At 46.5% G+C, this 24,517-nt stretch overlaps 1 protein-coding gene across 1 annotated transcript in view; it reads left to right on the forward strand.

Annotated features, from left to right (window-relative positions):
- The window catches only part of LOC146821533 (uncharacterized), a 341,213-nt gene that overhangs the window by 114,723 nt on the left and 201,973 nt on the right, over nt 1-24,517 (forward strand). Inside the window, exon 2 of the mRNA XM_085612520.1 lies at nt 20,426-20,564. Within this exon, the coding sequence (XP_085468646.1) occupies nt 20,426-20,564 (139 nt within the window). The remainder of the gene's footprint in view (nt 1-20,425; nt 20,565-24,517) is intronic.

Consider the following 24,517-nt stretch of genomic DNA (forward strand, 5'->3'; position numbering starts at 1 on the left):
TGGCGCCACGAGGGTGGACCCACCCGGGAGGAGTTTTGCCGGGAGCAAGCCACCTGTCCTTCTCTGGTCGGACTGCGGCGCCAGGCCGAGGGCCAAGCCGCAGGCGACCAAACTGGCACGCACCGAATTTATTGGGAAAATAGCATTTTGTATAGTGAGCAGAAGTCGGTGGAGCTGGGATCCGGACGGGTGCTGGTGGTACCCCTCCGCTTCCGAGACTTCCTCCTGGGCTTAGCCCACGACGTCCCCCTTGCCGGCCACCTGGGTCAAGACAAGACCTACAGCCGTCTCGTGACCCATTTTTACTGGCCTAAGATGAGAGCAGCCGTAGAAGCCCACTGCAAGTCCTGTCCCACGTGCCAAGCTAGCGGGAAGAGTGGGGGGAAGCGCAAGGCTCCCCTCCAACCCTTCCCGGTCGTCAGTACCCCCTTTGAACGAGTCGGGATCGACATCGTGGGGCCCCTGGACCCCCCCACCTCCCAAGGTCACCGTTTTATCCTGGTCCTGGTGGATCACGCCACCCGATACCCTGAGGCGATCCCCCTACGCACCGTCACGGCCCCCGTAGGGGCTCCCCGAGTGGGTGTGCGCCACCACCCGATCTATGTCAGCCCGACTCACCCCCCTGGGAGAAGTCGAAGACGCCCCGACCGAAGAAGTCAGAGCAGTAACCCCCGAGGGTCCTCCCGTCCCCCCATCGGAGGGGCCCGTCGCCAGCGACGAGCCCTCCCTGTCCGACACCGCCCCGGTCCCTGAGTTAGGCGATCTACCCGAGTTGGCCCAATGGCGCCACGAGGGTGGACCCACCCGGGAGGAGTTTTGCCGGGAGCAAGCCACCTGTCCTTCCCTGGTCGGACTGCGGTGCCAGGCCGAGGGCCAAGCCGCAGGCGACCAAACTGGCACGCACCGAATTTATTGGGAAAATAGCATTTTGTATAGTGAGCAGAAGTCGGTGGAGCTGGGATCCGGACGGGTGCTGGTGGTACCCCTCCGCTTCCGAGACTTCCTCCTGGGCTTAGCCCACGACGTCCCCCTTGCCGGCCACCTGGGTCAAGACAAGACCTACAGCCGTCTCGTGACCCATTTTTACTGGCCTAAGATGAGAGCAGCCGTAGAAGCCCACTGCAAGTCCTGTCCCACGTGCCAAGCTAGCGGGAAGAGTGGGGGGAAGCGCAAGGCTCCCCTCCAACCCTTCCCGGTCGTCAGTACCCCCTTTGAACGAGTCGGGATCGACATCGTGGGGCCCCTGGACCCCCCCACCTCCCAAGGTCACCGTTTTATCCTGGTCCTGGTGGATCACGCCACCCGATACCCTGAGGCGATCCCCCTACGCACCGTCACGGCCCCCGTAGTGGGCCGGGCCCTGATGGGGATCTTTTCCCGGGTAGGGTTCCCCCGCGAGGTCGTGAGCGATCGCGGCACTAATTTTATCTCGAGGTACATGACGTCCCTGTGGCAACAATGTGGAGTGTCCTACAAATTCACTACCCCGTACCATCCCCAGGGGAACGGCCTAGTAGAGAGGTTTAACCGGACTCTGAAAGGGATGATCACCGGCCTAGAAGAGCCCCTCCGGCGTAAGTGGGACGTCCTGCTCCCCCGCCTCTTGTTCGCTTACCGAGAGGTCCCCCAGAAGTCCCTAGGGTTCAGCCCGTTTGAGTTGCTCTATGGACACCCCGTCCGGGGTCCCCTCAGCTTGGTTAAGGAAGGGTGGGAGGCGGCACCCCAGACCACCCCACGAGATGTGTTCCACTATGTTCTGACCCTCCGGAACCAGACCAGGAAGTTCCGAGCACTGGCCGAGGCCAACCTAGAGACAAGCCAAGAAGAGATGAAGCGCTGGTACGACCAGAATGCCACTCTGGTCGAGTTCCAGCCGGGCCAACAAGTATGGGTCATGGCTCCCGTGAAGCCGGGCGCCCTCCAGGACAGGTGGACCGGGCCCTACAAAGTGATTGAGCGGAAGAGCCCAGTCACATACTTGGTGGACGTCCAGTCGCCCCGGGATCCCCTCCGGGTCCTTCACGTGAACCGCCTCAAGCCTCACTTCGTGCGGACAGAACTAAGCCTCCTGCTGGCCACCGATGACGGGGCCGAAGATGAGTCCGATCCCCTCCCGGACCTCCTGTGTGTCAAGGAGCAGGATGGCTCCGTGGAGGGAGTGAATCTCTCCCCAGCTCTCACTACCCAGCAGCAAGAGGACTGCCGCCAGCTACTAGGACAATTTGCCGACCTCTTCTCCCTGATCCCCCGAGTCACCGACTGGTGTGTCCATGACGTGGACACCGGGGACAGCCCGCCGGTGAGACACCGAGCCTACCGGGTCCCCGACCGGGTCCGGTCCTGCATTCAAGCTGAAGTCTCAAAGATGTTGACCATGGGAGTGATCGAGCCATCTGACAGTCCCTGGGCCAGCCCCGTGGTCCTGGTCCCGAAGGCAGCGGCCCCCGGTGTCGCCCCCGAGCTCCGGTTCTGTGTGCACTACCGGGGGCTCAATGACGTCACCCGAGCCGAAGCCCACCCCATCCCACGAGCCGACGAGCTCATTGACCGACTCGGGGCAGCACGGTTCCTCAGCACCTTCGACCTCACCTGCGGATACTGGGAGATTGCGCTCACCAAGGGGGCCAAGGAGCGGTCTGCCTTCTCCACCCCAGATGGGCATTACCGCTTCCGCGTAATGCCCTTCGGAATGAAAAATGCCCCGGCCACCTTCCAGCGACTGGTAAATAGAGTCCTGGCCGGGCTAGAACAGTTCAGCGCGGCATATCTGGACGACATCGCCGTTTTCAGTTCCGGATGGAGTGAGCACCTCCAGCACCTCCGGAGGGTGCTAACCGCCCTGCGCCAGGCAGGCCTGACAGTAAAAGCCAGCAAGTGCCAAATTGGACAAGGATCAGTAGTCTACCTGGGGCACCAGGTCGGGAGTGGCCAGGTCGCCCCTCTACAACCAAAAATCGACGCCATCGTGGCCTGGGAACCCCCCACCACCCAAACGGAGGTCCGAGCCTTTTTGGGCCTCACTGGCTACTACCGCAGATTCATCAAGGGGTATGGCAGCCTTGTCGGCCCCCTCACAGAACTCACATCCAAAAAACAGCCAAAAAAGGTTCAGTGGACAACCGCCTGCCAGGAGGCGTTCGATGCCCTAAAGAAGGCCATGTGCACGGCCCCCGTCCTCCAGGCTCCCGACTACTCCAAGGAGTTTGTAGTCCAGACCGATGCCTCCGAGCATGGCATTGGGGCCGTCCTGTCCCAGATGAATGACCAAGGCCTGGACCAGCCCGTCGCCTTCCTCAGTCGGCGGCTGTTACCCAGAGAACAGCGATGGAGTACCATTGAGCGCGAAGCCTTTGCCGTGGTCTGGGCACTCAAGAAACTACGCCCTTACCTGTTCGGCATCCATTTCAAAGTCCAAACCGATCATCGGCCCTTGCGATGGCTTATGCAGATGCGGGGAGAAAACCCCAAGCTACTGCGGTGGTCAATCTCCCTTCAGGGGATGGATTTCACCGTGGAACACCGTCCTGGGACGGACCACGCCAACGCCGATGGCCTCTCCCGGTTCTTCCGCCTCAGCGAAGAGAACCCCCCAAGATGATGGGCAGTTCTCTCCGGCTTTCAGCTGGGGGGGACGCGTGTTGGACCCGGCCTCGTAACATGGCTCTACTGGTCCCCACACCACCTAACCTGGTGCCGGCGGCCCCAATCCCCCGGCCTCACCAAGCCATTCCACCAGAACACACGCACTCAACCCGGGCACCCTCGTCCATGGCCTCTCTCCTTTCGGCCACCCCGGGCCCGCGTGCCCACTTCATGCACCAAGATGGCCGCCCGGCCCCAGCGCGACCCGGGCCTAGAGGCGCCACTCCGGCTGGAGGACATCACACTTCCAGGGGTTGAGAGAGGGAGGAGCAGTTTCTATCGCACCTCTGAACTCCCCTGGGACGATGGGTTTCGATCGGCCCTCCGGCCTCCCTGAAGGCTGGCTCCACGCCTGCTAGGTGTCTGGGACTCCTCCCGACCCGGCCCTGAAAGGATCAAAAGACAATGGCAGGAAACCCCCGACAAGCGACCCCCAGGTGACAAGACCCCTGCCTGCACAGACTCCGGACATCAAAGAGGGGTCGACCTATAACCAGGGGTGCTCTGGGACTGTCCGGCAGATTCGACGCTGGAACAACGAGAGCCTGCTGACGCGGTCGCGGCTCCTGGAACTTAGAACTACCTGAGCCCTGCTGAGTGACTCGCGGCTCCCCGAAGATCGTAAGACCTCCGAACTTGTACCTGAGTCCTGCTGAGTGACTCGCGGCTCCCTGAAGATCGTAAGACCTCCGAACTTGTACCTGAGCCCTGCTGAGTGACTCGCGGCTCCCCGAAGATCGTAAGACCTCCGAACTTGTACCTGAGCCCTGCTGAGTGACTCGCGGCTCCCTGAAGATCGTAAGACCTCCGAACTTGTACCTGAGCCCGCTGAGTGACTCGCGGCTTCCACAGACTCCACTGGTCCCGCCGGACCCCACGACAACCAGCCTACCCCCCAGCTCGAGGATTGTGAGCTGTGCACCGGGTACATCCTTACCTTGAACTTTTGTGCCAAGGACTGTCCCGCTACCCCCTATCCCTTCCGAGACTCATTGAGCCCGCGCTCTCCTTGTACATATTTGCAGTGCTAACCTATTTGATAAAGATTGGTTCCTGAGACCGCACGGTGTGTTGTTTCTGTGTCGTGTGGTGCCCGAAGTACGATCCTCGATACGAGACTTCCCCTCCTGAGGAGTCTCCCGCCAGTGCCCGGCTACGATACTTGAGGGTGGGTCTCAGGGTAGTCAGGACTCCCTTCCCGGGCTCCTCTGAGGTCGCCGTCTAACAAAAACAACTATAAAAACATCACATAAATAAAGCAAAACACATAATATATTGGCAATTTTTACATATGAGCTTATCCTTATGTCTGTCCTAACATGGTGGGACCTCAGAGATATTTAACCAAAATATAATTACAAATGTACATGTAATTCTTCCTCTCAATTCAATCCATTGCGTTCTTTGCTATCCAAAGAAAGTATGTATCTTGGTTCCAGTCTTTTAAGTTCTTTCTCCCTCCCTTCTCATTTTAGATTTGTAGACACTCCACTAATCACACTATAAATCAATTTGTTTTAGTCACATTTGTATACTTTATGAAAATGCCTAGCCACTGGATAATTTGTAGCAAAGTTGTTAATGGCTCTCAAATGTTGTAAAATTCTCTTGTGTACAGGTAAAATGGTACTTCCTTCATACTTTTTGGGTCAAGGGCATTTCAATATATATACTACATAGTTACTCTGGCAATTTAAATGGCCTTTGATCTTATTCCTTCCTCTACCCGTAATACTTCTCATTTAAGCTTTCTCCATTCCTACAAGCATTGCATTTACTGCATCGCAAAAAACCTGCTTTAGGTTTCAACCAAGACTATTTATCTGTTCTCACTTCGCTTTTCATCTCTCATCGACCTCACCCTCCTGACTGTTATTAGGGGTTTTCTAGATATGTCTTCCCCAATGACGGGGTTACTTGTAAGTAAATGCCATTTTTTTCCTAAGATGCTTCTCACTTTATGTTCAGCAAGACGGATCCCACTACTCTACTGAAACGTTCCCATCTCTGTTATTTATCATCCTTGGAACTCCTCCTATTCTTCTTAATTATTTCCTGCAATTCAGAATAACAATACTAAGGGTGGGGTATTGGGGAGGGTAATATTAGCCTCTGTGTCTTTAATATAATCATGATTTTCATCCCACCTCTGCTGTGGAAAATCAGAATTTTTTGGCACGGCATGGCGGCCAATATTATGCATGTTAAAAGTCTTGCCACAGCATTCAGTGATGCACTTTCAATTGGTTTAAAATAAAACTTCTTAAACAGAGAATCAGATTAGGATGCTTGAACGACCTCCACCCACCATAAATGCTTTTGACGCCATTGCACCTCTTACTGAATGTGCTCCCCAATTTTGTAACATCAGTACCTCCTTTGACCATGATAATTTTGATCCATCTTGTCCAGGTTAGACATGACACCACTTTATGGGGCTAGCTAAATGAAATTAACAACTCAGTATCCCTCATATCCCGTAAGCCCTGTCCTCTTCTCATACTCCTTTAAACATTTCACAACACACAATTTGTTATTTACTCCATCCGTAGATTAAAAATAGTACATGACATCAATTGTGTCCTCCTTTTAACATAAAAGCACACACCTTGTCATACATAACATATAGAGGGAACCTCTAAAGCCGTCACATCTTATGCTGTTCTGAAGGAGACTAAACTAAGTAGCATAGTAACTTTCAACAAAAGTTCCTTTAAACTCAAGTATTCATTCTCACTCCATGCAGACAACTGACTCAAAACCTTATTCACATCCCATATAGACGTATACCTTAGCTTCAGTGGAACTCCCAACCGCACACTTCTAACCATTCTTTTCACAACATCCACTTGACCCAATGGAATCCCATTTACCAACTCATGACCTGCCGAAATAGCTGATCTACTCCAATTTACTGAACTGTATGAACTTCCAACTAAAAATACTTCTGTTAAATAATTTACCACATTCACCACAGGTACCGATATGTGATCCAAATCCCTTTCAGTACACCAACAAACCCATCTCTTCCAGGTCAGTCTATATGCCTTTGTTTTCCCCTGTGCCCAAGAACTCTTGATGAGTTTAGAAGCTTCTGACAATAATCCTGACACCTGTTAAATTCTCCTGAAATCATCCATGCCACCAACTGCACCTGAACATTCTGTATTAACTCATGAAACTTTCCCACTGGGTTCACAAACAACCTCACATAACCTGTTAAAAGTTTTAGATTGTGCATCAATCAACTCATCACATCCGGGAACCACACCTGAGTTGGCCAAAAAATAAGCTACCAGCAACAGCATTGCCTGCTCCTTTCTCACCTTCATCAACACCCTCTGAATTAAAGTGAAAGGAGGAAACGCATAATTGCGTCCTTGCTTCCAAACTTGTAGAAAAGCATCCACTGCAGGTGCCTGCATAACTGGTTTTCAACTGCAAAAAATTAGAGTTTGAGCATTTGATCTGCTCGCAAAAAGAACCATCTGAAAAGGATCCCTTCTCCTTTAAAATTGCCCTGAACACCTCCCTGTTCAACCTCCAATCGCTCGAATCCCATAAATTCCTTGAGTTCCAATCTGCTACATAATTACAGAGTCCTGGTATATGTTGAGCTTGAACCATAATTTCCTGATCTAGGCAAAAATGTAAAAAAACTCGCCAACTCTGTCAGAGCCTTTGTTCATGGTCCTCCTAGCCAATTCACATACCTTACCATTGACACATTGTCCATCCTCAACAAAACACAACTCTTCGCTCTGTCCTTTACAAAATGTTTCACTACAAACAATCCTACTAACAATTCTAGGTAATTGATATGCTTCTCCTTTTACTGAAATGACTATTTCCCTCTTGTTGTCGTTCAACCACATCCACATCTTGCCCCCCAGCCTTGAAGACTGGCTTCTGATTCTATTATTATTATAATATTCTCTTCCACCATTCCAACTCCTCCCTTGAATCCCCACTCAACTGATTTTTTTGGGAATACATTAGTCCCCTCCTGAGATGTTGAGCCTTTAATCTCTGCAAAGCTCGATAATGAAACAGAGCTGGGAAAATCACCGGAATGGATGCTGAAAGCAAACCCAGCACTCTTGCCAACTGTCTTAGAGATAAAAAAACCTGCTCTCCAGAACCTTCCTTATCTCCCCGCGAATTCTCTTCACTTTCTCTACTGGTAACTTCAACACACATTCCAATGTCTGTATCTGAAAGCCTAAAAATATAATCTCCTGACTCTGTACCAAACAAGGCGTGTCTCCGTTCACTACAAATCGCACATCCTCTAGAATTTGTACTGCTAACTGTGTCTGCTTTAAAGCTAACTCCTTTGAATCCGCCTTTATCAATACATTGTCCAAATAAACAATCAGACACACACTGCTTGACCTCAATAATGCCATTGTGCTTCACCAAGGTGATGAGGCCAGTCATCACCTTGGTGAAGCACCATGGTGCTAATGTCAACCCGATTGAGAGACATGTGAACCTCCACATCTTTCCTTTCCACTGAAACCTCAAAAAATTCCTGTCCCTCTGATAAATAGAAATTGTTAAATAAGCATCCTTGAGATCAAATCGAGTCACCCAATCTCCCTTTCTCAAGCGATCTCTTAAGAGATGAATTCCCTCTTTCTTGAAATGATTGTAACAAACAAAATAATTCAGATCCCTTACATTTATCACCTGTCTCATCTCTTTGTGCTTCTTTTTTACCAAAAATATATTTCTTACAAATCCTTTGAGCATATCTCTATTGCTCCTTTCTGGAATAGTGCTTCCACCTCCTGATCTTCCAGAACCGTCCAATCCCCTGAAATTGTCTTGGCAAACTCACCTGAACAGGTTCCTCTGCAAACTCTATTTGTAAACCTGTACTGTCTGAATTACCCATTGATCTGACGTTATTTCCCTCTTATGTGCCAGTGAGCGAGTCTGCCGCCCAGCTTTAAAGGGGTATATAGAGGGTCTTTTAGCAAACATACCTAGCAATGTTTTTGCCCTTCTTTCACGCCTGCTATCTCTTCTTCTACTTCTTTGCCTCTGTGGGAAGAAACCCAGGTTGTATAATCCACTGGAGGGTCTGTATCCTCGCTAGAATGACGATCTCGTGATCCCATAACCTCGCCTGGGAAGCCGACTCCGCATTCTCGCGCCTCTGCCAAAAACGTTATGCATATCCCTTTGCACTTTTTGAATAAAATTAAATGCACCAACATACTTGGCCATGTCTTTTACAAAATCCTCACCAAATAAGAGTCCCTTGGCCTCTACACCAGCCTCCTTACTTGCCAGCTCTGCAAGTTTAGGATCAATATTCATTAAACTGCTCTTTCTCCTCTCAGTGCATAAGGCCGCATCCGAGTTACTCAAAAGGCAAACTGCCCTTTGCACCCATTGCCTTATTTCCGTACATTCATCTAAACACCATTCACAAGTGAATCCTCACATAAATCAAAGCAAAACGTTTTGTCAATGGACCAAACATATCAAGTAGCATATCCTGACATCATTTTAAACCTTTGTCCAATCCCTTTCTGGGGTCTGTACCAGATCTATTTAGGAAAAACAACATTTTTGTATCCAACTTAATGCATATTTACCTTCCAACGGAGGCCTCGGACATTCAGAACGCAATTTATTGCAAACCACTTTCGGCATCTGACTCCTTACCAATACTATACATAATGTGCAACATGCTCCATAGGTGTCCATTGTGGAGAGAAAGGATCCTGAATTGAATTTAGATTAAACATGCTCCCCTTAAAAGGATTAAGCAAACCCTGTTCATTCTTGTTAACACAGGTTTTATTGCATGGCACGGAGGCCAATTTTAACAAACGGCCATGCCAAAATAGGCTTGGGGAGGGGGGCTGTGTACCTCCTCATAAATATAATGGTGAGCCCCAGGGGATGGGGTCCCTGGGGTCAAAAATCCCCTTAAAAAAAAGAAATATGGCAGGCCAGAAAGGGGGGCCCTGTGCCCCATCCTCCTAAATATTACACCGGGCCTATCTCACCAGACCTATATATTAATCCTGAGTTGGTTCTTAACAGTTGTTCAATTTACTAAAGTCTCTGATTTCCAAGTCCATAATTTCGATTTTACTTTGCCATCTTGACTGGCCATTGGTTTTATTATATAAATAATACAATTTTTAAAATGAAATGATCTGTTTTAAAGAGCATAATTCGGAGTTTACTTTTTACCTTGTTTAGTTTACACCCCTCTTTACAACTATTATTAGACAAGGCTCAACCTCTGTCAGAATTCAAGTATTCAACATCGAAGAGTAGAATATTAAAGGATCTTTATGACCCTTGAGATGGATTTTACGCTATTGCTTCAATGTGAGGCAATATTGTGTATGTTTAATCTCCCTTTTGTGTAAGTGTTCAAACTGTCTGATAATATTAGGAAGTCAATCTCTTCTGTGTAAATGTTCACACTGATAAGCTCTAAAGACTCTCTCTTGTGTAAATTTTAAAATTGTCTGACAAGTTCAAGAGCTCCAACCTGACTGATATAAATTATTACATATGTGGTCTGCACTGAACAGATTGTTGCTTGTATGTTGAAGGCTAATGAAATCTCTCGGCACAGGTAATACATTCTTAGATATCCAAAGTTGCAGTGAAAGCGCAACACAATACCTACAATTGCGAATGTGTCTGCAGGATGTGGATAGTATTGTCTACAATTACTCCATGCTTGTAATTGAGTATGGGGAACTCATGTTGTCCCTTTTAAAAGGTTTGTGTATCAATGTACTATAGGCTTAAAGCCTATGGTTTCAATAAGAAAGTATTAAAGTTAGGTGCACCATTTGCATTGCTAATAATTGTCCCCTTATCATTTACTTGCAGTAGCTTCAGCTTGTATTTCATATTTGGGAATTACCCTTATTACATACCTAGTGTATGGTGAGGGGTTTTATATTGCCCCAGCCTACACAGACGTATAGATGTAGGTTTATGATAAGAAAAATATTTTAGATAATATCTCAGTTATAGACAAGATAGCCCCATGAGTGTGCTATACTAATGGCACTTTAATCATTTGGCATAGGAGTCCGCTTAAGCCGGAGGCATTCACAGGCAGCATTGAGTCTTCTAATACATCACAGAACTATAGACTTAGATATGGTAAATATAGATCTCTTTTTCAGATGACATACAAGGCCTTCTTTGCAAACTTTTTTTTTTAACTTTAAACCCTATTTGTTGTGAACCCTTTATGAGCCACACATCATACAGAGTGCTTGTGCCCAGAATAATATTCATTTTATTGCTAAAGATTAAAACAATATATTTTCCTATGTCAGGTTCTCCCATTAGGAGTGTGTCTGCTTTCCCGTACCTTTGGGCTGCTAGTATGTTGAGAGTACCTTCCACTAACATGATCTTCTGGGTCTTAGGTCTTCCTTCTCTTTCTCACAGTGACAAGAAGGCCTTAGCTATCTAGAGAACCCTTTGTATTAAATCCATATTCTGATCCCTTGTTTCCCTGGTGATCTCTTCAACTATTTTATCTTAGAACATCTACTGGGTGAGCTGAAGTCTGGCACTGGCCAACCGTATCTCATGATCTGGCCAGGAATGCAGGCAGATGTGTAGTCTGTACAGAACCTGTTGTACTGCACAGTAAAAGTGTTGCTCTATCCTAATCCTTTTCTTTCCAGCCATTCTTATTTCTGCCTTTGTCACTGATCGCCTCCTGTGCTTGTTTTTAATCTTCTCCCTCAAGGCGGCTCCCACAGCTGAGTCCCAGTGCAGAGTACATGCTGTGTCAGCGGCCACCTATGTGTTTTTCTGGGTTCCACTAGCTACATATCCAAGTTCTGGTCTGTGTCCATCCCTTTTACAAAACAGGTACGTCACTATAAGTGTGCCATGGATGTAAGAGCCAGCAGTGTACTGTTACAGATCCACTCAATCATGCTATCTTGCGTCTGTTCATTAGGTGTTGGCAGGATAGTTCTGAAATGGGTCAGTTTCATTTTATGGGACCTTTGTCAGGTTAGAACCCTTCTTCCATATAATTAAGTGTAACCTTCCTTTCTAACGTCACAGGCCAAGGTTATTTGATATTTTACGTTTATTTTTGCTGTCTTCCAAACAACATTGGGTAGAATACTCCACAGAGCCAATCCTTGCTCAGGATTGGATGGATTTCATGTGTCTTCGTTGCTTTGTTCTTATGTGTGGCTTTCCTCCCTTTCTGTGTCTGACCTGCCCATAGGAGTATTTTAATTTCGGCAAATGCAGCACTGCATCTAAGAAAACCATTTTAAAACATCAGTTTGCTGCAATTCAGCGCCACCTAGTGGTTTGTAGAAAAACTTGCAGCAGAAATGTGGAAGATACAATATCAAACTTGACAGATGTTGAAGATTACTGTAAACAAGCATTGGCAATGCCAATCATTCTTGCTTATATGTAAATGTAAGGGAGCCCAATTCGCTTTGCCATTGCTTGTTTTACAGATATGCTTGTGCTACCCAGATACTAAGGGTAGATGCGAATTCTTTAGCTGTATAGACACTGTGGCCTGTGACCTTCATCGCAGATTGTCTGTCCAGAAAATGTCGTACACAGAGAACAGAGAAACTTGAGATAATGGTTCTAGAAAGTTGTGCCAAGGTCTGACATGAGTATGCCTCTGTGGGCCTCATGTTTTACCACACCCTCTTCTTTCTTCTTGATATATGACAGTGCAGGCGTCTTTTTTGCAGTACTCAGCGTCATCCGGATATAATTACGTTTTCTTCCACAAGCCACCCAAAAACTAGTGAACAATGTCATTATCTTCTCCAGGCTGGACTGTAGACACTCCTTTTATGTGATTTATCTTCTCGCGGTCCATATTGTAACAGCATGAATATTTTTGTTTCTGCTTTGACAATAGTGTGTGTCTGGATAAGACCACGCTGACTTCCGATCAATATTGGAGTCATTTTTAAAGCTCACTGGAGAGGTCTTGGATCCACCTTTTTCAGACAAGACAAAAACGCCCCCAGCTAACTTAAATTTTCTTACATGTGCTGTCTATTAACAGAGTCAGTATTGGAGGATCATTCTATTATATTGTTACTGGTCTTTGCAGGAGCCCTTGGCTATGAGGTTTTAGCTTACAACCAGCAAGGGAACCCATGAGTCACCTGGGACCTTGGGTAAATTCATATATAGAAACACTGCTCCCACTTTCAATGACATCCCCCGATAGAATCAAAGGTACTAAATGGTAGTTTGTTAATCAAATCACACATGAAATCATAAGAAAAACATCAATGACGGCACAGTGGAAAACGTGCTTGGTGCTCTCATGAAGGTGATACACACAAATGTAAATCAGTTGATCAAAGATGTGTATCATAAAACAGACAACAAGGCCCATTTCTGTGTACAATGCTAATAGGGGTCCATAGATTTGATCCGCTAGAAAAGTAGGGGGATCCTATCAGGACTCTAAAGATAAATTAGCCTGATACAGAAAGATCAACAACATCCAAAGTTAGAATAGTCGAGGGAATGCAGTTGCAGTGCGAGGTTCCTGCATAGAATAAATATGGTACTTGCAGGATGCAGAGCAAATAAAAAAAAAAATTAATATCGAAACATTAGAATGCGGCAGCCAACCCTGAAAATAACAAGAATCTTTTAGAGGGGGTCTTGCACAGCACAGGGAGGAAAAATATTGCATCTGTACAAGGACAGGCCCTACCTGGATAGCAGCACCCATAGAGTCAGGATGAAAAATTGAATAAGGTGTAGAGAAACGGATTAACCCATACCTTAATTGGAGGGGGAACCATGATGCCTTACAGACATAGACAGCAAGCCGGCTAGTAGCAGTAGAAATACACCGTAGATTACGCCAGTCTCCGAGGGAGTACAGCTCATGCAAAGAAACGGCAAATGCCACCAAATGGTGGATCCGCTGGGTTAACGATACTTTGCAGTGAGCGAGTCTCCAGAGGAATACAGCACATGCTGAATATCAGTAACAAAAACATTGTGTAGACAGAATATTGTGTCAAAAATATCGAGAACCAAAATACAGAGAAATAGGTAAGTATAGATTTACTACTCTTAACTCCACACCTACGTACCTTGAAGATACATGAATCGTCAAGGTATGTATATATATATATATGTGGAGTTGTATATAGTAAAACTTTGCTTACCTATGGAAACTTACCGTCACAATATTTTTGTCCAAAATATTTTTTCCCCGATATTTTGTCTAAATACTGCACACGCTGGCTAATCCGACAAACTAAAATGATTTATCTCACCCATGTGGCGTAAAAACAGCTATGTTCATGCTCAATGCGCTGAACATTGTACGAGCTTGTATATAAATGCAATGGAAAAAGGCCAAGGAATGGAAGACAGAAGCCATCTTGAAAGGGTTGACATGAAAGATTTCTCAACAGTACAAGATAGGTCACAGAAGTAAAGTTCTAAGAAAGATATCGAGAAGTGCAGAGACCCCTTTTGGATAGAATCATGCTTTTTAAAATTACTTAAAATAAAAATGGTGTTCCTGATATTATGTGAAAATACAAAAGTGGCCACCCATAAGCACCAGGCACAGTCACCTACCTAATTACAACATGATTGCTTTCCCTTTACTAATTGACTGCTTTATAATCTCCCGACCTTCCCAGAACAATTGACATTCTACACTCTGCATGAGGACCATCGTCACATACATACTCCACATACAGCAGTCAACTGCACGTAGCCAAACTCCTGCTTTCATAGTGCATCTGACATGCCAGCTTCTTGCAAGTTCTGAAAGTTTGCATAACAGCGCATACAAATCTGGTAGCAAATCTGCCCAAGCCAAACACAATATCATACATATTATCATACATAGGTAATACTCATACATATAATCATACACAGGTAATATTTTTCTAATCACACATATACTCCTATTCTAGATTGTTATAGTCAGTAAATCATCATGTCACCCACAAGGAGATCAGGACAAATAAATTCTTAAAGTTGCACACATGTAAAGAGGTAGAACATGTTTAAGGTAGGGACGGAGCAGGTAGCATTGATATTAAGACACCAAGATAAGAATTGTTAGATCTGGGGGTCTCTAGTTGGCTGAGATAGGTACCTTAGTCCAAATAGGGACCCTTGCTTCTAAGTCAGGGAAAGGAAGGACACCTTCTCAGATAGCCCCTGCTCACCCCCATGGTAGCTTGGCACGAGCAGCCAGGCTTATCTCCAAGGCAAATGTGTAAAGTATTTGCAATCACGCTCTCAGTAACCCAGTGATGACACCACAAATGAACTCCACACGAGTTTCATAAAAAAAATTATATGCTTATAAAAAAAGATATACGATGAGACCACACAATAAGAATCCAACATGTGCATATTTGTAATATTTCACCTTGCCGGTTATTAGGCCAGCAAGCCCTTGTAGGTTCTTGCAGTATTAATGAGCAATTCTCAATGATCCAATGCAGTCCTAATGCAATGCTATGCAATTCGAAATGCAAGAATCAGGCACTACATAATGTAAAAATAATGCAATTCGGAATGCAATCATCAGGCAGTTCGTTATGCAAAAATAATGCAATGCGTAATGCAACAATCAGGCAGTTCGTAATGCAAAAATAATGCAATGCGTAATGCAACAATCAGGCAGTTCGTAATGCAAAAATAATGCAATGCGTAATGCAACAATCAGGCAGTTCGTAATGCAAAAATAATGCGTAATGCAACAATCAGGCAGTTCGTAATGCAAAAATAATGCGTAATTTAACAATCAGGCAGTTCGTAATGCAAAAATATTGCAATGCGTAATGCAACAATCAGGCAGTTCGTAATGCCAACAATAATGTTCTCCAGCACCGATCACGGTGCTCTGGACGGTCTCTATGCCACTCTTACTGACTCGCGGTCAGCTACTGCCAAAATATGCCCCAAACACGGGTATAGTGTAAAACAAAGTGCACCTCCACACTCCGGCCCCGATACTGCCACTCCTCGGCAAGTATGGGCTGAGATACGAACTTGAGCGGAGGCTCGCGCTGAAAAGATGGGAAAGGCCCAGAGCGTTTCTCTCGTAGCCCGCACCCTGCCCCAGGTGCGACACATGCATGTTCGCTGAACGTTACCTTGGGGGTACAATCTCACTCTCCTCTCCTCGCGGCTTGGGCCTCCGATGCGATTTCGGTGATCTTGGGCAGTGGAACACGGACCCCCGACGTGATGGTTCGAGGTCTCTCCTTGGCAAAGGCAGGCTCTGGCCTGCGGCAGTGAAACCTCACAGCTCCTCTGGGGATGCCGGTCCGGGCCGATGGCAATGACGGTCGCAGCACTTCTGGTCACGCTGTCGATCAACTCAGAAAACACGACTGCTCCGGGACACACCGTCACGGGGCAATTTCTCACGAAGTTCTCAGGCTGCAACACAGTACACGCACACAGCATCGCTGAGACTCACTTGAGCTCTGGGTGCACACGTTCACAGGGCAATCCTCACGAAGGTCTCAGGCTGCACAAAGCACACGCACACAGCGTCGCTGAGACTCCCTTGGACTCCGGGTGCGCACGATCACAGGGCAATCCTCACAAAGGTCTTGGGCTGCACGAAGCACACGCACACAGCATCGCTGAGACTCACTTGGACTCTGGGTGCACACGATCACAGGACAATCCTCACAAAGGTCTCAGGCTGCACAAAGCACAGGCACACAGCGTCGCTGACACTCACTTGGACTCCGCGTGCACACGATCATAGGACAATCCTCACGAAGGTCTCGGGCTGCACAAAGCACACACACACAGCGTCGCGGAGACTCACTTGGACTCCAGGTGCCCATTATCACAGGGCAATTCTTACGAGGGTCTCAGGCTGCAAAAAGCACACACACACAGCATCGCTGAGACACCCTTGGAAACTTTAATGTTCCGGAGATTCCACAACAGGGAGCCAGCTCTCCTCGGGCCCTTGGGGACAAGTTACTTCAGGGCACAGCACACAGCAAAGTCCCTTAGCCTCTCCTTGGTTAAATCAGCAAACTGCAGGCCAGCCCCAGAACACACAGCAAGGTCAGTCCTTTCCTTCAGTCTCTTCAGCTGTTTCTTCCTTGGCAGAGGTTCCTCTTGACCACGAAGTAATTTCAATCCTTTTCAGTCTTGATCAGTTCCATTCCAATGTTCAGGGGCTTCAGCTCTCATCGGTATACCCCTAAATGTCTTTGAAGTCTTTGTGTTCAGGGGAGCAGTGACCCCTGTCCAAACCAATTCTGGGTGTCTCCCTGACAGTGACACCTTCTCCAGACCCAGGTCAGCGTGTTGCTGTCTCACCTCCCCCCCGGGTCAAGACATTCCCCAGAGCCTATCACATTCAAATCCAGACAGTCAATCCATAACCAGGCAGAGACACACAGAAATGTTAGAACACAAAAAAACAGCCACTTCTAAAAGAGTGGTATCTAAATACACAATGCAAAAACCACCTTCACAAAAAGATGTGTTATTAAATTGTGAGTTCAGGCACACTGAACTTCACCTCTCCATGTTAAGCCTATGGGAAGATAGGCTGGAAACATATTACCCAGCCTACCCTATTCTGTCCTATGGGCAAGATGGCCTTGCAACAGTGAAAAACGAAAAGGAGAGTATTTCACTGTCAGGACATGGTACACACCTTAGTACATGTCCTACCTTTCACATACACTGCACCCTGCCCGGGGGGGGGGGGGTACCTTGGACCTACCATAGGTGTGTCTGATGTGCGTAAAAAGGGAAGGGTAAGGCCTGGCAAGTGGGTGCACTTGTCAGGACAACATGGCAGTTTAACAAACTGTGCACATGCACTGCAGTGGCAGGTCTGAGTTCTCTCTTTAGGGCTACTTGTGTGGGTGGCACAATTAGTGTTGCAGGCCCACTAGTAGCATTTGCATTACCAGCCCTGGTACACATGGTGCACTTTACTAGGGACTTTACTAGTAAGGCAAACATACCAATCATGGACAACCAATTACCATTACACTTTACACAGGGAGCACTTGCACTTTGACACTAATCAGCAGTGGCAAAGTTCCCAAAGCATCTAAGTTGGCAACACCATGTCAGACAAAAGATCTAGGGGAAAGGCAAAATGTTTACGGAACTTTAGCCAAAAAGGGCCAAGTCCAACAAGAATGAATTGGTAATCACAACTGTGTTCCTTTCTTAATGTAAGGGAATTATTCCCCTGACAAAAGCCTTCTATAAAGATTTAAACTTAAGTAGTCAAGACTTTGCAAGACCAACCAACACTATATCAAAGAGCAAGATGGCATCTACTCCCCGTTCATCTGTATCTGTCAACTGAGATTTGGCGACAAGCTGTTTTTAACAATGGCTTCATAATTGGGATCGTATGGCCATTGACTGACGAAATAAACTGATGAATCTTGCCTTCATCATGCTCCCCATGACTGAGAATGTAACTAATTATTCAGGTCCTGATCCATTTAGTTATGGGACATTGTGTGTGGAACCAGACAGCACTCCAAATGCCTGAGGGTCATATGGAGAATGATCATGAGTGACTCGGTGACCCTTTTATGGCTAAGTGATCAATTAAATGCCGTACGCCTTCAAGCTTTTCCACCTGTTTTCCAGAATCTTAAAGCCCCGAGCATGGTCTGTCCATTTCTGGTTCTTTAAAATCCTTCAGGTCTTCACTGTAGTGAGGCTTTTGTCTTCCATTAGAGGCATAATGTTCTGAATTTGAATATCCGGATTCTGATCGATTGGCTTCTGATACTTAGAGTTTATGTTAATAGACAGGAAGTAATGCATAAAATTGTGATACAACAGTAAGTGATTGGCATTCTAACAGTAAGCACTGGAAAATGATAAATCTTATTTCCTTGTCCCACAATGCAATATTTACTTGACAATAAGCAGATATGGGTATTTCTACAGTGTAAACCTAGCTGAAAAGCAACAGTGCTGTGAACAAAGGACGAGAGCTTAGCGGTCTGTACCAGTCTAGTTATTTGCAAGAACAGGTTAAAGTTAGGTTCCTATTGCGTGCAGCAGTACGTTCAGGTCGATGCATTTGATGTGTATTTTATTGCTATTTTTCATACAAAAGACGTCTAACATACATTTTCTCTCAGTTAAAACAATTCAGCATCATTTTGATTGGTTCGTTAGTTTGAGTTGTCTGATGAGCGGTCTTCCAATGGGGCCTCACGTTCGTTTCCTCTGCTTATGCTTAAGACTTTGGGTCTCTGCCTTCTTGATCTCAGTTTACTCTCCTGGAAACCACTGTCTGTCTTTTCAGCCAACAGATTTAGCGACTCAACACTTTCTTTTAGTCAAAGCCTCAACATGTGTCTATTTCGAAAAGGTATTTAGGACACATAAGGTCAATTCACAAGTAAATTTGCCTATTCCTCTAGAAGTGATTCTTGAATCATAACTCAATTTTCTGACGAATTTTGAATTCTTATAGATCTTCCCTGGGACATCAGAGACACTTCCTTGATACATAACTTAGCAAAAATGAAAACAGTCATTGCAAGATGGATCTTTTTCTGTATTACTTACCGCTTCATGACATCACATCTCCATCTAGGATCAGTACATACTTAATAAGAACATTAGCTGCATTGTTACTTTTTGGCAGACATGTGACTATTGACATCTGTAAGGTTTGATACATGGTCTTCTTTGTATCCTTTCTGTATTCATGATTCTGTGGATGGATCATGTGGGGGCAATCTTACAATTGCCAGTAGATTTATCTGTGTGGAGCACAGCTGAGCATTTGTAATTAATTTAAGAAGAATACATCAAAACGTTTTAGTGCATGATACTTCATTAGCTCCTCATTTGAACATTGGGTAGTGCTTCTGCATTTCAATGATATTAGCCAATTATATCTCGGTTATTTTTTTCCCTGTTATACCTACAGCTCTTTCAGGATTGCAGCAATTTAACCGCAGACCAATTTTTCTCTTATGTTTGGTAGTTTCTTTCTTGCTATGTTGGTTTGCATTTTCTACGTTATGTACATTTATCTAGCTTTTTCCTGACATTTGTTTCGGAATATGGGGGCCCTTTACATTTCTGGGGTAATTGTTAATTCAAATTGGAAATTAAATCTAAAACTATCTCTTTAGTCTGTGGATATGGGCTTCTTTGGCTATTTTAGTGTTCTCCATTTTACTAAATTTTATTTTCTCCTACACTTTACAAGAAAGCTTTGTTTTCCTTCAGGTTTATATCACTTAGGAAAATATTAACTAATGAGGTCTATATGCTGAGATTTAAGATACTCTTCTATTAACAATGTCCCCGTTTAAATTTCTCCCTTTACGTATCTAATGCTTGAGGAATCCCACAACCTCCGTGAACAGTTTTATAATATGCATTTTTTACCCACTGTTTGCATACTACCACCAAGGTATTTAAAGCAATTGTCAAATGTGGCAATTTGATAAATGCATGATAGCAAACTAAGACGATTTTTATGGACCAACAGCTTTCACATTTGTAGCCTGGAACGGTCTACTTTGTAGAGGAATGTACACACAGTAGACCGCCCTAAGAAAGAGAATAACGTAACACAATTAATTACAAAGGTATTCGATGCAGCAAGCCTTTTTTTTCATTATGGCGTACCAAAATATGATTTGAGGGTTCGAAATGCAGAATGTTCAACGTGTTTTGTATATTATTTTGATTTATAGTTGTCCCTGTGATATTGATGCATTGTGAAACCTGTTATTGTTCACAGAATGTGAGAATGACATGGAAACGGGGAAACATATTGTTGGAAGAGGTGGCTACCCAAACCAGGATGGAATTATTCAGTGTGACGCAGCCATAATGGAAGGGCGCCCTGGTCGCTTTGGTGCTGTAGCAGCTCTGCCTGGGTATGAACCATACTGTGTGACGGTACTGTTGTCTTTGAGCAGTTGTACAACAAACTATAATTTGTAGTTGTTTGTATTCGTCATGTGAGCAATTGCCATGAAATATGCGATGTTGAAGATTTTGTATTTAAGGGGTGGGTGTCTAGTGCGTCATGGTTAGCAGCATGCTCTCTCACCTGATTAGCTAAGGTGCCTCCAATCAACTGTTGTTTAGTACTTACCAGGCGGAACAATATATATTTTTACGTTTCTGGGAGTGCAGTGAGGCCCAACCTGATAAAACAGAGCCTGGTTATAGTTTAGTTTTCACTTGAAGAGAGATTAGCTGTGTTCCAAGAACAGCATTCGAGGAAATTTGTGATGCTTTTTCCACCCTGCAGTCAGATTATCAGACAGGAGTGATAGCAATATCATATTTAACAGGATGAGAGCTTAACTATCGTTAGGTGTTTGGCCATCAGCAGCCAGCTTCTAATGAAAGTTACAATGAAACTTCAGAGGGTCCAGTGGTAAGGGTCCGGGGGAGGTGGGGGCGGGTGATGGGGGTGGGGGCACTGTTTATGAGTACATCCCTTCACTCCCAGGTTACAAGAGAGACATTACTTCATTAAACTCCATGTGCTGTATTAGGTTCACTGATAGTAAAACTATTGATAGTAAAACTATTGAAGTAAACATATAGGGGCTCATTACGATGACAGGCGGAAAAGCCCTCCGACTACCATGAAATCGGGAAAAATTCCTCCGCATGACTTGCGGCATTTCCGTCGGTCAAATTACGATGCAATGTACTCTAAATCAGACCACGGCAGACTGATGTCACAAAACACCATCCACCACGGTCGGAAAAGCTGCAAATCCTACCGCGGCAGATGGGGAAAGCTGTACAATGGCTCGAAAAGGCCGCTCCTGGCGCGGCATGGCAGCACGGCAAATTAGATGAGAATGCGGAGCTGGCGGACTGAGCACTGCCATCCGACTACCCCCTCACGCACACAGGCCAAATGAATAGCGGGCTGAACCAACCCCACAATAATGCCGAAGTGGGCCTATACTCCCTTCCGCCCTCAATCACAACACACACGCCACAATGACACAACCCAACTTGATCCTGGTAGGGAAAGCCATGCGCAGCATTGAAGAGACTTCTGGAGGTCATCACCCATGTGGACACACCCACATACCACAGATGATAAACCCAAAGAAAATGCCCAACTTCACTGACTCAGAGTCGAAAGTGATGGGAGACGAGACAATCAGGGCAGAAACACATTTGTTCGGGCACCTGGTCCAACACACCCCACTTGCGTGCAAGAATCAGATGTGGGCAAGGATCCAGAGCAAAGTCAATGCCGTAGGGACCACCCTATGCACTGTGCGTGACATCGGGAAGCGGTGGGGTGACCTCAAGGGTCGAGTCAAGCATCCGGCCCAGAGAAACCACGCAGCGGCCCAGATAACTGATGGCTGCCCTCCCATTCCACCACTAACCTTCACTGAATGGGAGGAGAAGGTGCCTGCCATTATGCATCCAGAGAGTCTCACATGAATCGAGGGGGGACTGGAGGCTGGTAAGTGTCAACAAAATGATCACATCACACTACAATGCACCGTTGTGCACAACAAGTGAGCCCCAATTGCCCTCCCACATCAAACCCATGTGGAATGCACGCTTACAATATGAATGGATCACAAGGACAGCATCTTCTCAATCAGCTCAACCTCACAGGTAGGTGGTCAGCTCATGCACCATGGCCTCCCTCCCAAACAGCATGGCTCCCCCTCCCCACCCCAGTCATGTGGCAGCTAACTCCGACGACAGTGCCTCCCAACAGGTAGCTAGCCTTCTTACTGGGGAGTTGTCATTGAAACCTGACAGTAAGAGCATGACTCCCACAAGGCCCTCTGTCTCCCCTCACAAACAGCATGGAGTCAAATAACTCCCACAGCCCGCAATGGGTAGCCAACTCCGGAACCCCCATAAGTGTATAGTACGTGCACCTACAGCTTACTTCATCGAAACATCATTGAAAGGCCACATAATATTTGACTGCATAATTCACAGTGTCAAAGTGGGATGAAAAAAACATGGGGGTCCCTCAAAGGAGCCTGGCCAATATAATTAGGGGCGCGGCCCAAAAACCTCCGACGTTAATCTGGTCTTAGCATATTGAGCTACCCCACCAGCATATTCCTGTCACTGCCATTGCACCCAGATATATGAGACAACATGGAACATGATACCTACTACAACTCCGGACTACTGACCTTGGCAATGTATGTCAGTTGCATAAGATAAGGAAGCTGCAACTATGGCTTGCATCTAACTTTGAAAATTCTTCCATTAAAAACCCTGATGACACCACGACAATGTTGCTGCACATGAGTCTACAACAGGATGATTTCCCGAGACAAAATTAATCCACAAAGGATTTCACTTCCCCACAACGCTCACCTGGCATGACGTCATGCTTTAACTACTCCACCAGTGAGAAGTGAGGAGTGTGACCATGCGCACATCGATGTGCCTGCTGACTATGCAGAAAGAACGGACTGCCTGTGGCAGGGCACAAAACAGAGCACAAAAGAGACCAGTACCGAGGCCCACTCAGAAATAGGGACGGTGCACAGCTCCGGTGAGAACCGGCCCACTGAAAGCCCTGTATACATCAACCCCATGTGCGACTGATGATATGCTGACATGAATGCCTAGTAAAGCCAAGGCAAAAGTCATGTCACCTCAATTCAAATGTGTCAAACATGAACATCTAAGTTGTGCTGTATGCATGACATGCTGAGAAAAGTGACCTAACTCCAAAAGGTGACTCGATAGCAACAGCAAGCGACCGTGCCATGGACGAGCCCAGCCAGCTCCCCTCCCAGAAGGTGAAGCCTCGGATGCATAGTCCCTGGTCTGTTCAGGTGAGGAGGACCTATATGGCCCCTCCTGCGTGCACAGGCCTGGCATTACATATATGGGAACAGTTGCACTATGTTATTGTGGATAGTCAATCGTGGCCTCACATTCCCACATCGAAAGCATACTGCCATGAGTGTGCATGCACAATGGGCCTCTGTTTAGACAAGTAGTAGCTCCCACACCAGCCCGGAAACCTTCAGATACCAGGTGTCTTGACCGTCCCGCGCGATTCAGCCAGTGCTGAAGACGGCTCGCCCACTATTTTCGTGATGAACTGAGACACAGAGTATTGATAACGTCTGTTACTGAAGGCCGTTGCACACTTTTTATCAGACTTGTGGTCTCTGGCCTTGTCCCTTCCTTCCTTGCTTTTCCGGGAGTACCACCGGGTGTCAGTCCTCCAATTTAGCACACTGCATCTCGCGCTTTCTGATCATAAGTTTGGCTGTACAGCTGAGCGCTGGTTCTGAGATTGCTCTCACGCCATGTCTGACCATCCAGTGGGCCAGGCCGAACTCGGTCAGTTGCAACAGTACCATGCCCGCATGCAGCTTCTCTTTGGATGTGTCCCACTGGCAGTGCTGGGCATCAGTTATAAGCTAACATTCCGCCATGCATATTTCACCTGCGTGCAACCCGTCTTTTCCTGCAGAAGATGTCTGTTCGAGTGGGCCATGGATGTCTGCTTTTCAAACACATCCCTTGCTGACCTGGAGCTGTGGGTGACTCTTTTGTTGGTCCACGTGCAAGACTGCTTTGGTGAGACACGTTTATGGGATGCCTTTCAATGTGTCAGGCAGGCTGACAGCTGCGCCTGGGCGTTTTCGCAATGGCTCCTGTGCAATGCCTACATCGAACCTCTCCCAGGTTGCGATGGGATGCACCTTGCAACCTCGTGGTGCGAGGAGCACATCTGTTCCTTCATACTGCTGGATTGGATGGCTGTCCTCTTCGCTGAAGATGAACTGGACCGTCTCTTGGAATTATTTAGAGGTTATTTTCATGTTGAGTTTGCAGACCGATATTTTCAGCA

This window comes from Triturus cristatus, chromosome 6, assembly GCF_964204655.1.
Source record: "Triturus cristatus chromosome 6, aTriCri1.1, whole genome shotgun sequence".
NCBI lineage: Eukaryota > Metazoa > Chordata > Amphibia > Caudata > Salamandridae > Triturus > Triturus cristatus.